General features: G+C 45.1%; 1 protein-coding gene across 1 annotated transcript in view; it reads right to left on the reverse strand.

The window, feature by feature from the left end:
* Positions 1-4,977: 4,977 nt before the first annotated feature.
* Positions 4,978-16,798, reverse strand: part of RASSF2 (Ras association domain family member 2) — a 41,434-nt gene continuing 29,613 nt past the window's right edge. The window contains exons 8-11 of the mRNA XM_054998146.1: positions 16,463-16,514; positions 13,611-13,732; positions 10,628-10,725; positions 4,978-9,654 (exon numbers count right to left, since the gene is read on the reverse strand). Of these exons, the coding sequence (XP_054854121.1) occupies positions 9,585-9,654; positions 10,628-10,725; positions 13,611-13,732; positions 16,463-16,514 (342 nt within the window). The 3' untranslated portion in view covers positions 4,978-9,584. The remainder of the gene's footprint in view (positions 9,655-10,627; positions 10,726-13,610; positions 13,733-16,462; positions 16,515-16,798) is intronic.

Genomic DNA, 16,798 nt, shown 5'->3' on the forward strand with positions numbered 1-16,798 from the left:
CAAGTTTTCAAGAAAATGAAAGCCAAGATTCTCAGGATGCTGAATTTTGCACCACATCACAGGCAGACAGACTCTGGTATGTGAGGCCTCCTCCAATGAAAGGTGAGGAAGATTCTCCCACCCCCACCCCACCTTTCCTCAACCATGATTCTCAAGATTGTTTGGGAGAAGGTTTACAGTAATTCTGTGGAGTAGAATTAGGCCTCCAGTTCTCTGGGCTGTCCCCCGTTTGCTGCTCAGTGATGAAGAAAGTGAGGTTAGACAGAATCAAGACTGGCTCCAGGTTTCAATAGGCCTTCCACCCCGGAGAAACCAGGGAATAAGCAGGAATACGAGGAAATATCACATATAGTGAGCGAGCCACACATGCAAGGCTGGAAAATGGATGTCATTCAGCCAAAGACCCTGACTGAATTCAGGAGCATTTCGGGTCAGGCTAGGGAGAAGCAGAATGCTGCTGGAAGGGGCCAGGTAGGAGCTCTGCTGGAACCTAGGAGGTAAATACAACCGTTCAGCCTTTTAAATGGTTCCATCTCATCACAGAGAGTAGCAGGACACAGATCAGGAGGATTGCCATTTTACCCATCTGCTCTTGGGCAAAGGGTTAACTTGGAGATTCCAGAAGGAAATCAAGAAGGGATTCCTGGCAGATCCAAAAACTGGTTTCCATATGCAAGGTAGTTTACTAGTCAACAGCTCATGTTGCCCTGCCCCCAGGACTGGTGGAATGGGAGGGCTATCAGGATGGCTCTGATAAAGATAAATGACACGGCAGAACCTTCCAGGAACAATAACAGAACAAAGAGCTGGAAAACGCTGAGCAATCGCCCCATTTGTGAGTGCACCCCCCCCACACACACACACAGCTCATGTGATCAAGATTGACAATAGCCTAATGATCCCAGGAGGGAGGAGATCAAAACCCTCACACACTTTTGTAGCAGCTCCAACAGCAGGACAAAAGTATGACATTTCTAACTTGGCAGTATTCGGTTGTCTTGCATACATTGTTGATACTGTTTTATCCTGCCGTTCCCCGAAGAATATCAGAGCAATGTACAATCATTCTCCCTTCCTCCAATTTATCCTCACAATCACAGTGTGAGAAAGGTTAGACAAAGATTGTGACTGGCCCAAGGTCGCTCAGCACACTTCGTGCCAGAGGGGGGATTTGAACCTGCGTTTCCCAGATCCTAGGCTGACACTCTAACCACTACTACACACTGTCTCTCTGCAGGTGCAACAGCGGTCTAGGGCAACCGGTCTGAGGAGGAAGGAAAAGGTAGCCCAACTCAAATAAGCAGGGCTGATGGAAACCCGATTTGCTTATCAATTTCACACCCTGACCAAACGATTTAAGCTGAATGTCCTCCTTCAGCTCTTACAAACAGAGCCCTGCTGACCTGAATTAAGATATTATGGTGGAAAGGCAACATAAGAATTTGGCATTTGTAACTGGACATTCACTTTGAATTAGAAAATCTCTCGCAACAGAGAAAAGAATCCCAAATGGTGTGTCCCCCCCCCCTTATTATGGACAGAGCTCCAGGAGCAGGACCAAACCACAATACTTCTACTCTATAATATTCATATATAGGAGTTTGTATAGGTTTATTTCTTAAATGCTCAGGATGGAGAAGAATGTGCAAATAGAGTTGTAATGTATAAATGAAAAAAAGACAAGCAGTTACCATGAAAATAAAATACAGTTTCCATTACACTGGAGTTAACAACCCTTAGCAATTATAGAGCGCTTTCAGTAATCCACACGACAGCCTGTACAGTAGGCCAGTATTTTTCTTTCCATACTACAGATGGAGGCTGAGAAAGTGATGTTTGCCTAAAACCTTGTCACTTTATAAATGTGTTGAGGTTTTAGCCAGTAACCTCCCAAATCACAGCTCCTTATTACTATGCTACACCAGATCCTGAGAAGTGGCTGGGAATTACTGCAAACTGGGAAAACCCAATTATCGAACAGTGGCTTACAGGAAAAGAAAGCCTCCCAAAGAAGCTATAAAGAGCGTTGGAGAACTTATGATCTCAGACAACAATCAAGAATTTTTAAAAAAGATCAGCTTCACTTACTTTTGCCCTGGGAACAGCAACCGGTAGATGGAGACCCTCAGCAGAAGAAAATGCTCTCTGCCTACAGAAGGAAGTTGTATAGCTGCATCCTATGTGATCGGGAAATGTGATTGTCAGAGAATATTAGGACTCTTCAGAAGGGAACAAAGGCAGCCTGCCGCTTCATCATCACCTGACTGACTGAAAAGAGCACAGCCTGCTCCAATGAAACTCCAGCCCACACTGCTTTGTGACCTGCCAGGCCGAATGCTGCCCATGGGCCATGTGTGACAGCCTGTCAGATACTCAGTAAGTCACATTCTTGTCAACCCAGCAAGGGGCTTACAAAACTACTGGTGGGCTATCAGTACTTGCATGAGGAACTACGGCTGGCTCGATGGGATCCTACGTCATACAGGCCGGTTTTACATCCAGTGAGGATTGGCGTAACAGCCATCAAGACAAGCGGGTATCCCATTTTCCAGGGCTTAATTTCAACACTCCAATCCACTCCTGAGAATTTATATCAAGTAGGGTAAACAAAGCACTTACAGTTGAATTTAAAATTTCTTGAATAAGCCAAGGCAAAACAAGTGAATCTCAATAAAGATTTGCTCAAGGAGTAACTTGTCATGAAGCTGCCTTACTGAATCACTGCACTGGTACCTTGGAGCCAATGTGTCCACACTCTTCTTGACCACCAGCTGCTCAGGAAGAGGTCTTCTACATCATTTATGTCCTAATCTTTTTAGATGGAGATTCTGGGGATTGAACTAAAGACGTTCTGCTTGCAACGCGAGTTAGACTACTGTAACTCCCTCTATGTGGGGCTTCCCTTGGGCTTGATCCGGAAACTGCAGCTGGTTCAGAATGCAGCTGTACGAGTGGTTGCCAGAGCTCCAGTCATGGCACATATAACAACCCATCCTTCATCAACTGCACTGGTTGCCGGTTGAGTACCGGGTCCGGTTCAAGGTTTTGGTGTTGACCTATAAAGCCCTATGCTGACTGGATCCAACATACCTTCAGGACCGCCTCTCCCCATATGTTCCCCGGAGGTCGCTTTGATCAGCTAATAAGCAGTTGCTGATGGTCCCTGGCCCCAGGAAGGTCCGTCTGGCCTCTACCAGAGCCAGGGCCTTTTCAGTCCTGACTCCGACCTGGTGGAACTCTCTGTCTGAGGAGGCTAGGGCCCGGCAGGATTTATCATCTTTCCGCCGGGCCTGTAAGATGGAGATGTTCTACCAGGCATTTGGTGGGGGCTAGGCTGTCCTCTTGCCGGCCATACCACTGAAGACCATCCACCACCCATGCAGGAGCTCATAAAGTGTGACACATACTTATATTCGCCATCTGAGAAATTTTATTGCACATGGATAATGTTTTTAAATGTTTATTTATGTTTTTATTGTTTTAAACTGTATGTTATAAATTGTATGTTGTTACACCGCCCCGAGCCCGTCCAACGGGGAGGGCGGTCTAGAAATGTAATAAATAAATAAATATTTTCTCTACCAGTTACAGCCCCCCCCCCACACACACACAAAGCCTTGGCCAGTTCAAAGGTGTCTTCCCACAGGCTACCTGCACTCTTGGGAGACTCCGATCCCCGTTTTTACAACCTCAAACTTTCCAGGGCTCCTAGCCCGAGTTCTAGATTGTACCCTTCATTTGGGTCTGCATTTAACTTTTCCACATTCGAAAAGAGCAATTAACCAGACTCCAAAACCACTGGTGCATTTCTAGTCACAAAGTACTTTTTAATTAAAACAAAATAATCTAGTTGCATGTGCTTTACACTATTACCGAACTGTTATGGAATACATGATCAAAACACTTCTGTCACATTGCAGGGTTGTAGTTGTTTCTCCCTGAAACACGAACCTTGGCAAAAAAAAATTTAATCTAAAATGGGGATTCTGAGCATATATTGCAAAATAAAATGGGAACAGCAGCCAACATTTATTTCTTTAATCAATCAACTTATTGCTAGATCTCTCAGCAAAAACAACAGATGTTTCAGGCTATTCAAAATGGGGGGAAAGGAAATATCACACACATTTGCATTTCATATGCTTAGTGCCCTGCAGGCTCAAAGCCTCAAACAATTTTCTTTCAGTATGATGAAGAATAGTTCTGTGCGACTCCAAAGACTGCAACTTTCGTAAACCAACAGAAGTAGGTCCAGAATAAAATACTACTTCTCTTGTGAATTTGATGCTGCAACTCACTTCACTGAGGTAATGGATGGATGCCAATTCTGTTTCTAATTTTAAAAGGTGCACTTCAGGTTCTTTCCTAAACAGAATTTGTCTGACATCAATTAAATCCTGTATGCAACACAGCGGAGACAGCAAGCGCACCCATTCTTCTGCTACATTCAACAGACCAAGGCCCATTTATCCATTCAGCAGAATCCAGTGGTAAAGCTTTTTGCAGATGGAGCCACATGGGCTGCCAGGGATAAGGCCTTGTGTGTGCTTTGTATGTCTGTCTTTTTCTCCAAGTCACTTCATATGCAAACCTAGCTAGGCGAGACGTTTCCTTTATATGCTGTTTTGCTACATATCCTTTTGAAGTGGGGGTACATTCAAACATCCTGAACGACACATTCCAAGAAAAGCTTTGCTTCTCTGTGTATAAAATGGCCCACAGAAGCCATTTCTGGCACATCTGACTCATAGCTCTACCCAGGGCTTTTTTTCTGGGAAAAGAGGTGGTGGAACTCAGTGGGTTGCCCTCGGAGAAAATGATCACATGGCTGGTGGCCCCGCCCCCTGATCTCCAGACAGAGGGGAGTTTAGATTGCCCTCCGCACAGAGAGGCATGGAGGGCAATCTCAACTCCCCTCTGTCTGGAGATCAGGGGGCGGGGCCACCAGCCATGTGACCATTTTCAAGAGGTTCTGGAACTCCATTCCACCACGTTCCAGCTGAAAAAAAGCCCTGGCTCTACCCAAAGCAAAAGCTGTGCTTGGTCCCATCCAAAACAGCAGTGCACTATGCTTGGGAATGACTCTTGCCGCAAATACAGCCGGCGTCATGGGTAATGTAGCCAAGGAGTTCCTGGCTGTCCAGCGCTTGCTGGGGCACCCTTCCCATTGAGAAGGCAGGGAGCGCAGAAGGTGTCATTGTGCTTTTCCAAGCATGGGCAGAGTCTCTGCAACTTGCACATATAATGCTCTCCCAATAGATACGACTGCATAAGAAATATTAACCAGACTCCTATCACTTTGCTCAGCACCATTTGCTGCCTCCCTCCAGCCTAAGGGCTCTTCCTCCAATGGAAGTGGCTCTCCCTCCAGTGAAAGGGCAACCTAAGTTGGAAGAAGGCTCCTTAAGCTGGAGGAAAGGCTTCACGTTTTGCTGAGCCGAATGGCAGAACATTCCTATGAGCCTGAAAAGAGACCTTGTGCCCAGATCTCTACCCATCCTATCAGCACTGATACTACAGGTCTGCTTAAATCATAGGAATAACCACCAGTGAATAATATTTAGCCTTTTTTTTTCCAGGCATCTAGAGTGTTCCAGACATTTCACATACATTACCTTGGTCGTCCATACAATAATCCTGCAAGGTAGGCCAGGACTATCTTCCTACAGCATAAGGCCAAGAGAGAAATGCTTGTTGAAAACCACCTAATATGTTCAGGAACGACGAAAGGTTTGAGCTGGGCCCCTCCTGAGTCACAGTTCAGGCTCTTTGCTACATGAGTTTACAGATCAAGGGTTCTTCCTACATTATTGTGAACCCCCAATTAAGGTAATTACTCTGTGCAGAGGTCTGTTACACATCAGCCAACACTGTGTCACAGGAAGGGCACTTCACAGAGCTGTGGTTCGTGATTCCTATTATGTAGACTGTCATACAATAATCTGCATTAAAGATGTCCCTTAAAATAAGGGGCTGGGACCACACTAAAGACTGATTGATACATGATCACTGAGGAATTGCGGCCTTTTTTTTTTTTTTTTTTACTATTTCAGGTAAAATCGTGTGGTTCACACATTTGTGGCACCATCACCTGACAGCCTCAATATCACAAACAAATGCATTTGCCACAGATGATGCCAACTCAAAAACTAAGGGTTGGATCCAACCATTTTTTTGTTGGTGAAAAAGGAAAGAGAGCACGTGCCCACAAAAAGGCTATTCTGGTGTTCATGGGAACTGCATGGACAAAAGATGGGGGACAGACAAGAGCAGTAATAAAGAGACAACAGGGCAAGGTTGAGTGATAAAGCTGGCTGGATCCAACCCTGTGCTTTTCAAGCCAATTCACACATTCAACTGCCACTCATCAAGCAATGTATGCATAAACCAGCCCTCGGACTTCGTAATGAAAGCCAGTTTTACCATACTGAACTGAATCTATGAGAGGGGTTTGCTTGGAACTCATACAAACTGCTCTCCATACATCACAAATATGCTTTAAATAACGCCCAACTATTTTCTTATATCCATGGCCAAACAAACAAGACGAGAAATGAGAACATTAAGGGAATAAAATGTACATTTGGACTAACACAGTGTAAAAGTAACAATTACAAGCGCAAAGAGGTTTGTGCTATTTGACCTCCACAAAGGACGTTTGGAGATATCTCTGAACAAGTTACAGGTAAGGAGCTTTTCTTGAGCTGGTTCATTTTCAAATCTTTCTTAAAAATAGCATTATTTATATATAAATTATTGCTGATACTTTCCTGTGCATATGATATTTGGCATAGGTAATACTAGAAAAAGGGGGGGGGAGAATCTACAAGTAAGCTAGTGCAATTTAGAGCTGAAAAGCTGTGACAGGGTTAGTTGGAGGGCAAAGAGAAAGGCCAAAGGGCTGGCCCTGACTAGGCTGACTCAGACAAAAGTCCCATGGAGTTCAGTGGGATTACTTCCCAGTAAGTGTACTTAGGATCACAGCTCTAACACGACACACTGGAAAGACTATTTTTCTCAAGGTGGTCCAAACAGATCATCATGGGTGTCGTTCTTTTTGTCAAGAAGATCCCTCAGAGACTGTAAACTGTTGGGGGGATGCCCATTATAAGAAGAGACCAGCACCCAAACCCTGATGGCTACTTCTGTTAGGGCAAAGGAGCTTCAGGGGGTGGTGAGACAATTTCCCTCCGTGGCTTTCCCACTGCAATTCCTTACAAAGACATTTCAACCAGCAGGGTTCCAGTCCCACTCCAGAGGAGGGTTCAGCAACCTACAGTTCGAGTCGAACGTGGCTCACGACAGAACCAAATAGGGCTCTTTGGAAAAGAAAAAAAATCATTATACTAAAATATATTGAAGGCAGTAGGGGGTACTAGAATAACCAGTGTGTGAAGGGAAAAGTGGGCAAAGATTTATTATGAGAGACTAAAGGACTACTTTAAAATGCTTCACAGAACAGTTGCTAGCAATCCCAGTGCAAACCATGCAGATTTACGCCAATGCACTGAAAAAGTCACACAGAACGTTCCCGTGTGTATTTATTACTTATTGTGAGACTTCCTAATTAAGGACTTGCAACAACCAGTGTTTGGGCTGCAGAAACTTTATGACTAGTTGGCATATCAATTATCAGTAACGCTTAAGTTGTATAGTTTCAGTTTTGCAAATGGACTTTATACTGGTTCTATGTTGATCTCTTGCCCTGAATTTTAATGCAGTTTGGCTCTTTAATAATAAAAGGCTGCAGAACCCCACCCCCAATTTCAGAGGACAAACATGTATGTGGAAGTCCTTGGAGGGAGAGGTGAGAGCAGCTTGGAGTGCAAGTGTAGAGGGGGAAACAGCAGGTGGAAAAAGGGATAAGCCCTCTGGGGTTTGAGGGCACGCGTGCATATCTACACCCACATTTGCATGGAATGTTGCATATTCTTCCATTCTAAGTCCCATTCAAGAAGACTGATTTCCTGGCTCTTTAAATCAACAGAAAGGGGGGAAAGAACATTCTACTTTTCATTGCTAAACAATAAGTATTCTTCTACAGGCATCTAACTGCTGCCAATATCCCTGTGTATTGCCTTCATATCTACATAATAGAGAAAGGTTCTTGAAAATTGTACTTCAACACTCAGCATTTTTTTTTTAATCTTTCAAGCCCTCTCCAGGGCTACCCTTTTCAGGTCACAGTGCAGTTATGGGGTAAAGAGATTTCCACAGGAAGGGCAAGATTCACAGCAAGATTTTTCAGCTCACTCTTTGATATATTTCAAAACTAAACTGATTCAAGATTCAACCATTATTACCCTTTTGCATTTAAGCAAAGAGATGCAAGCCTTAAACAAACTCAGTTGTAGCTTGCAACAACTGGCATGCAGTGTGTGAAATCAGGAAGCTGGCCAGGAACATCTGTGCTCCTTAGGAATAATTACATGTGGTATAAAATGGGAAGAAGGCGTGAACGATCTTCTTGCCCTCTCCAGATAGTACCCCGGGTGCACCCAAACCATATCACTTTACAGGCAGGTCAGAGGTTCAGTAGCCCTAAGCAGTTTGCCACAGCTCAAACCTGGCTGTCAACTCAAAGCCTCTCCTCCCATGCCTCACAGAGATCCCATCAGATCAAGGACCTCAGCCATATGCAGTAGTCAGCCTGATAAACAAGTTCTGCGAAAGGGAGCTTGAAACGTGGATCAAAATGGATGCCTCACATACCTTTACTTGGGCTTTTCAGCTCTCATTTCTTTACAAAGAAAAGTAGTGTGATGCAGGGAAGGATGTAAGGGAACTGCATGGCGATGGATCCAAGAGGATACAGGGGTCAGTGGAAGGGATTGAGATGTTGCCAGTTCTGACCTCCGTGCCTACTTGGGGTAGCATTTCTGCTCTAACAGCAGGAGGCAGAGAGAACTCGGCTTCAGGGGCTTACAAAGGACAAGGGAAGAGAACCCAATCCACAGAAGCTGGTGGTGGAGGACTCCCAGTGACCCATGTTTGCGTTAAATGGAGAAGCAGCAGGCCACTGGAGTGAGGAGCAGCTGAAAGAACAGGTGTGAAGGAGGCCACGCTGGGGCTTGGCAAGCATCAAAACCTGATCAGGGTAGATGAGGAAGGGATGCCAATCAGATAGGCTTCCTTCTAAATCTTAATTGTGACCAAACAAGCTAAACCTGGAAGCTTGATATGGACAGGCTGACGTTTTTGACAAGCAAAGAGGCAATATTCAGACACAGTTATGGCCGACAGTCCCCCATGAACATAAGGGTCATATGCAAACGACCATCTAACCTAACATCTCCTTTCCAACAGTAGCCAGTCTGACGCTCCTGGGAAGCCCCCCAGCAGAGGATCGAAGTGGCAGCCTTCCTCGGAAGCTCATGCCCCATATTTTGTCCTCAGCACCTACAGCTTCCACTGAGTCCACCTCCTACTGCTGGGCAGGAAGGATGAGAGTGTGGCGAAAGTGAGTTCTGTGTTCGAGCTCAGCGAGTAAGCATCTTCTTTGCTTGCAACAGGACATCCGTAATCTTTGAGAAGTCTCTCTTTTCCCTATGCCAGGCTCTAGCACGGTTCTCCAGGAGGGTCCTTTACATTGTGGCTGGGCCATCGGAGATCTCTTCTAATCGCTGCTCAATCATTACGCGCAGGACGGAATACCTTAAAAATAATTGCAAAGAAGAAAACAGGTTGGACTGCAGCACATAGAAGGGAGGGGGAGTGGCTTGCAGCATTATGCAGCAGCGATTTTCAGATTGAAAACACCTTAAAACCAGGGACATGCCTTGAAAAGCATTGTCTAAAGGGGACTAAAGTATGCCTTGAAACATTAAGCCACCCTGTCAGGGGTACCTGCCATTCTATGCCTCTCTGAACAGAAGATAACGGGTTCCTGTACATTCACGACTGCAGTACACGAATACATGAAGCTGCCTTATTCAGAACCAGACAATTGGCTGATCAAGGTCAGTATTGTCTCCTCAGACTGGCAGTGGCTTTCCAAGGTCTCAGGCAGAGGTCTTTCACATCACCTACTGCCGGGACTAGTTTGGTGTAGTGGTTAAGAGTGGCAGGACTCTCATCTGGGGAACCGAGTTTGATTCTCCACTCCTCTGCTTGAAGCCTTGGGTCACTCACAGCTCTCTCAGTCCCACCCACCTCACAGGGTGATTGTTGTTGTGGGGATAATGATAACATACTTAATAAACAGCTCTGAGTGGGCGTTAAGTTGTCCTGAAGAGCGGTATATAAATCGAATGTTGTTGTTGTTGTTATTATTAAATGGAGATACTAGGGATTGAACCAGGGACCTTCTGCAGGCCAAGCAAATGCTCTGCCACTGAGCCACAGCCCCTGCCCTACATTCTTTACATGTACGTACAGGTTCTGCAGAGAAGTCTAGAGGCCACGATCCTGAGAATTCTTCTATGGGAACAAATGCTATTAAACAAGGAGGAACTGACTTCTGAGAAAATAAGCTACAGGATGAGGCCAGAAGGGACATTTGGCGCTACCAGTGAAAACGCCTTGAGAATTATTCTGTACGCGCTGAACAGGTTGTTCGCAGCGACGCCTCCAGGCACGTGTGAAACTCTTTGCCTTGAGGGACCAGACACCCCCAGGAAGAACGTACTTCTCTCGCAGTTTCTTCACTTCTCGGTCTTCTTCTTCTTTGAGTTTCTGAATGAAGCTTTTCAGGACAGGCATTTCAAATTTAATATACTGAGCAACCTATGGGAAAAGAAAAAGGGAAAAATAGAATGGAAAATTCTTGAAATTAACGTTTTCTACAAGAACTGAATTCCCAGGCGTGGCTTCATTCTGCTCCTTTATCTGACAGCATAGAAGAGCTTGACAAACATTCGCAGACTCAGGAGTGCTCTTTGAGGCGATTGCAAATTTCCTGCAAATTCTGAGACATACCCATGACTTAGTTTATGCATCACAGGAGCAAGGCAGGAAAGGAACCAAAAGGTGGCTCTCACTTTGGCCGGCATCCTACTTCTGCTCAGCAGAGCGTGAAGCCTTCCTCCCACTTAAGTGGCTCTTCCTCTGGCCGAAAAGCCCACTTAAGCTGAGGGAAGCCTCCTTAGCCTGGAGGAAGACTTCAGGCTTTGCTGAGCAGAGTGCCCTTACCATTAAGTGCCTCTTGAAGCACTTGGTTCCAGCAAGAATGTTCCTTCCTGTGCTGCAGGGGGTGGGGGGTGGGGTTAGCAGGAATGGAGGCCTTCATATTCTTCAGTCCTGCGAGGATGCTGGAATTTCATCTCATGAGCACCTTGGGACTGTTTGAGCTTAGAACTCAGAGACCTCTTTTTTTGCAGAGGGAAGCATCGGGGCCTGTACTTTAGGAACAGGAGAAGGCTCTGGATTGGCTAGGCAGGGTATTAATCTAGCACAGCCTGGCGTTCAGCCCTTGGTTGATCTTCTTTCATCTGCTTCACTTCAGGCTCCAGTTTCCACCTTCTCAGCTCAAGACCCGAAACTCTAGTTTTAACCTCATGGAACAGAGACGCAGAATGAGAGCCAGAGACCCAAGCACAGCACAAGAAAGAAAGCGCTTCCCTTGCAAACTGCTCCAGCACGGCCTCTGCAAGAGACTTGCGGCGCCATCCTACGCACAGTTATACCCTCTCCAGTGACACAGAAGGGTATGAATCTGCATAGGATGGCTCAATTAGTAAGAGGTGTCATTACAGTGATTTGCCATCTAATTACTTGATATATAGAAGCACATTCTATACATTAAAGTATTTATTTATTTTTATTTTATTTATTTATGTCATTTATAGTCCACCTTTCTCACTGAGACTCAAGGCGGATTACACAGTGTGAGATTAATACAGTCAATTTCAAGGACATTTCCATAAACAATACCATAGGGTAAATGAAGACAATTTTACGAAGACATAGCATTAGTAAGAATCCAATACAGAGATGAAGAAATGCTGAAACAGAACATAAGACATTGTAGGGCTGACGTTAGAAGCACAAGTAGCTCATAGGAGCACGTATTTAATGTAGTATGTAAAGCAATATAGTGGTGAAGTCTATGTCCTTACCTCATTAGTGAAGCATCTGAGAGCCCCTCCCCATAATGCAAAAGCTTTTTTGAATAATTCAGTTTTGCATCATTTGCAGAAAGCTAGGAGAGTGGGAGTTCTCCTTACCTCCTCAGGCAGGCCGTTCCACAGGGTGTAGAGAGCCTACAGAGAAAGCCCATGTACGGGCTGCTGTTGATTTCACCCATGTGCAGGGTGGCTCCTGCAGGAGACCCTGTTCAGATGAGTGAAGTTGCCGAGAAGGAACATAGGGAGGGAGGCAGTCCCGTAGGTATGCCAGGCCAAAGCCATGAAGAGCTTTGTATGTGATAACCAATACCTTGAAGTGGGCACGGTAGCTGATAGGTAGCCAATGGAGTGACTGCGGAATGGGGGTGATGTTTGTGCTCCTGCTTGCTCCTGATAGCAGTCACACTGCAGCGTTTTGCATCAATTGGAGTTTCCCGGTTAATTTGGATAGGAGACCTTTTATCTGTCCTGATCTTGTTTCATTCTATGAACCCTGAATTCCTGTATTAAGAAAGATGGAGGGGGGAAATCCTCCTTTCTACATTCAGAGTTTTCTATACCTCTATAAAAACCCTCTGCTACTCTCCCCCCCCCCCATCTTGCTTCTAAACTAAAAAGATTTAAAATGACAGGAGCACCTGAGATTTAAAAAAAAATAGCAAGGGAATGTCTGGGGCGAAAGCAGACTTTGTGAAATTCCTTAGTTACTCCCCACCACTACAAAAAAAAAAAGTCAGCTCCTGTTTTACTATGTTACTGGTTTTGTCAGACATTGGCATTTTGCGTAAAATGATTTCCTGTACCTGCTAACCATAGTTTTAACATTTTATTTATTTATTTATAGTCTGCCTTTGTCACTGAGATTCAAGACACATTATACTGTCTGGGTCAGTACAGTTAATTTCAAAGCCATTTCAACAAACATGTAATAAGGCATGCAAATTTGCAAATATTTTAAACCAGCAGAAATCCTATACAGAGTTGAAGAAATGCAGAAGGAGAGCATAAGTAGTTCTAAGATTGCCGTATATTGCTCCTATGTATTATACAACATAGGAGCTAAACAATAGGATCATACCTACAGCAATAGTAGTAAAGTCTACAGTCTATTAGGTAGGACAAGGTCCTGCTTTCATTTAAATATTTTTTACTCACTTTCTCTTTTTGCGCAAAGTCTAATCTTAACAAACTGACATCCATAAACTACCTTGGTTTTGGATGGATGCTTCGGAGAACACTGAAGCAGATTGTGGTAGCTTTAATCTATCCACTAGATGGCAGCAAAGAGGTATTTTCCAGCCAAATTACTTAGCCCAGAACACAGAAGGTGAAATTGTCTTTATCTTTTTAGAGCAAAGGCTGACTATACACAAACTGGGAAGGCATGAACTCAACAAAGCAGTGGCAGCTATTTGGCTCTGAAAGGTCCAAATACAAACTTATCCCTCCTCCTGATTTCATTCATTTCTGACTTCCCGTCACTGCAGATGGCTTGTGAGGGTGAGTCTGAAAACCCTTGCAAGTAAAATGGCACAAGCAACTCACATCATAGGTGACTTCTTCCACCTGGTCCTTCTCCATCAGAAAAACCTTGGAAACTTGTTCACATGGCCCCTGCAGAATCCGAGCAATCAGTGGGTAATCCGTAGCTTTTAGCTTCTGTTTTTCTGTGCGTAACAAGAAGCAAAATCAAAGCACTGAGACAGAGAAGTCAACAACCCTGACCCCACAAGTCCATCCCATCCTTCCACAGTTATTCCTCAGGACAGGGCCATGGCTCCGTGCAAGAGCATCTGCTTTGTATACTGAGGGTCTCAGGTTCAGCTCCAAGAATCTGCCGTTAAATGGATCAGGTGATGTGAAAGACCTCTACTCAAGGGTCTGAAAGATCATTGCCAGTCAGTGGACATCACTGGCCTTGAAATATCAATGATCTGACTCAGTATTGGGCAGCTTCATGTGATCTGTACAAAGGTCTCCAAGAAGCAACTGTGGCAGAGGCTGAGCTCAGCAAGAGCATTTTGGTAAACCTGGGCACGGTGCAGGAAATTTGCTTTAATGCCGCAAAGAAAAATGCATTTGATCAAATTCTGAAGAATAATGAGATCTCTTGGGTGTGCCCAGGATCCAAAGAACCGATGACCTCAAACAGGCTTTGCATATGTTTTCAATTAATAGCGGCTGCCACCCCATCACTAAATGAGACACGGCAAACCGCTTTGGAAATGAAGGGCTTGGGATACTGCTCTTTAAAGGAGGGCAAGAATCAAGCTGAAGACATCCAGCTACTTTAACATGACCAGTATACATTTTCTTCTCCAAGTGGTTGTGTTTCATGATTTATGTAATTTGCATTTTAATGTGCCCTTTGCAACTGATCCCTACCCTATTTCACCTTCACAACATCCCAGTAAGTTTTTGATCTATTATTCCTATTTTGGGGGGTGGGAGTGGAGGCTGCAATTTGATTTATCCAAGGACATTCAGAGGGAAAAAAAAGATTTGAACTTTGCTCAGTGAAAATTCTTTTTTACCTCTCTGCATCATTAACCACTGCAGAAGTTTTGCTTGTTCATGCTTCACTGGCATTTGAAGTGCAGGTATTCAGTTACAGTTCAGCTCAGTTACAGAATGCAATTCTGGGAAGTCTATTAGGAAGAGACCCAGGAGTGGACTAAGCTGAGAGGGCTCAGGGGTGCTACAAGCCGGTGCTGCAGAGGTCACTCAGCCTAGCGGCGCAAAGGGTACTGGCTCACCCATCGTTTCCTCTTGAAAACTGACAGCAGTGTGGGAAAGACAATGGGTGAACTGGCACCAGCGACCACTGCAGATGCAGGGTCTGAGCCACGTGGCCCCAGAGGTGCTGGCTGAGTTGCGAGAGCTTGGCTATGCTTGCTCCTGGCTACTAGCAGCTCTCTAGGGCAGTTGCCCACCAGGAAATTTCCCTGCAAGTTAAAAGGCCACTCCTGAAGAAACCTCATTGCAATCCAGAGAGATCTAGTATTTCTGATTTTTCTTGTTCCTGAGGAAGGCTCTCATGCAAACTTGGACTAGCAAAAGACCTCTATGTACCATTGGGCTAGAGCAACGTATAGTAGCTGCCATCCAAGAGGAAAGGACAATTGATCTGCAGGAGGACTTTACGTATCGCAAGAACAGCCCTCCACCCCTCTCTTCCTTCCTTCTGCTGCAAGCAGGGCAGAGGCAAGAGTGAGCAGCATTTGTTGCTGAGGAGGAGGAGGAGGTGCGGCTCCTGCCATCAAGAGCAAGCCCATGTCTCCTACTCTTGAGCTCACAGGGGTTGGTCTATATGAGCAACAAAATGGATTGTAACACGGCAGACAAAACACATGTGGAGGGGGAAAGATACACCAGGAAGGCTCTCCTACCTATTTAGAATAGCAATAAAAGCTCTCACCAGTAGATAATTATCACTACAGAGGACTGGGTTCAAAGAATCCTCCTCTCTGCAGTGCTAGTTTTCTACTTGCCAGGAGACCTTTCAGTGAGGAAGCATTAAACAGCGGATTTCCCACCTTGCTGTCCAGAAGCCACTCTGCCAGCTCAGGGATCTACTCCCTTACTGTGCTGCAGGTCTGGACCAAGCTGTGTAGAAGATGGACAACAGGGTATCATTGCCCTCTAAGTTTCCATGGCCACTTTCATTGGCTGCTGCATACGGGGATGGGAGGGTAAGGAAAGTTGGAGTGCAGTGACCTTATGGCAGATGTTTACTGGAGAAGGCAGACATGACTCAGTGGCAGTGTCTGCTTAGCATGCAGAAGGTCCTAGGTTCAATTCCTGGCATATCCACTTAAAAGGATTAGGTGACGTGAAAGTCTCCACCTAAGACTCTGGAGAGCTGCTGCCAGACAGAGTTGACAATACTGACCTTGATGGGCTGATAGTCTGATTCAGTATAAAGCAGCTTCATGAATTCATATGATGGAAGGCTGCTGCACTGGGAAGCAGCCCTGTTTCTCTTGTAAACATCTGATTCTGGCCTAAGGCCATCTACTGAGTTCAAGGCAGGGGTGGGATCGCAGCCAGGGGCTTCCTAGATCACAGCCTGCACTCTCACTTTAGATGCAGCTACAGCAGTCACAACAGCTTAATCACTGGAGCATTTTTCCCTTCTACCTTCTCAGTTATGTAATTTAATAATTCTTTGCTCTTACATACAGCCATTCCCCTATCTCATACCATGCCTCGGAAGGAAAACTGAGGCACAGGCTATGACTTTACCATCAACGTCACACTAGAACTGCCCTACTGCTTTGCTTTACTAGCGAGAAAAACAGTCTATCCTTTATTTACATCTGGAATGGGGGGGTCACTGCACCAGTTCCCATTTCAAATTCCCCATTTAAGCCAGCACACCCTTGTTGGCTGCTTACCTCCGCTGGTGTGGACAATGTACAGGGCAAATTCCTCTGCAGAGTTTTCTATCTGGAAAGCAGGAGGGCATCATTCAAAACATGCACACACCTCACTTGCCTACATTATCCTGCAAAGAACTTCCCACTGAAAACACGACGGAGTTTGGGATTTCTGCTAACGCATCTGACATTTCTTTATTTGAAATACTTCCATTCCACTTTTCTCCTGATCAGTAGGATGCAAGGCGGCTCAAGCATTCTCAATGAGCGGATGCTGCAACCTTTTCCTCTACATGTCACCCAAAGGCAGTCCAACTATGAAGGGAGGAAGGGAAGGCTTGCCATGTCAGGCAG

This window comes from Eublepharis macularius, chromosome 14 (genome assembly GCF_028583425.1).
Source record: "Eublepharis macularius isolate TG4126 chromosome 14, MPM_Emac_v1.0, whole genome shotgun sequence".
NCBI lineage: Eukaryota > Metazoa > Chordata > Lepidosauria > Squamata > Eublepharidae > Eublepharis > Eublepharis macularius.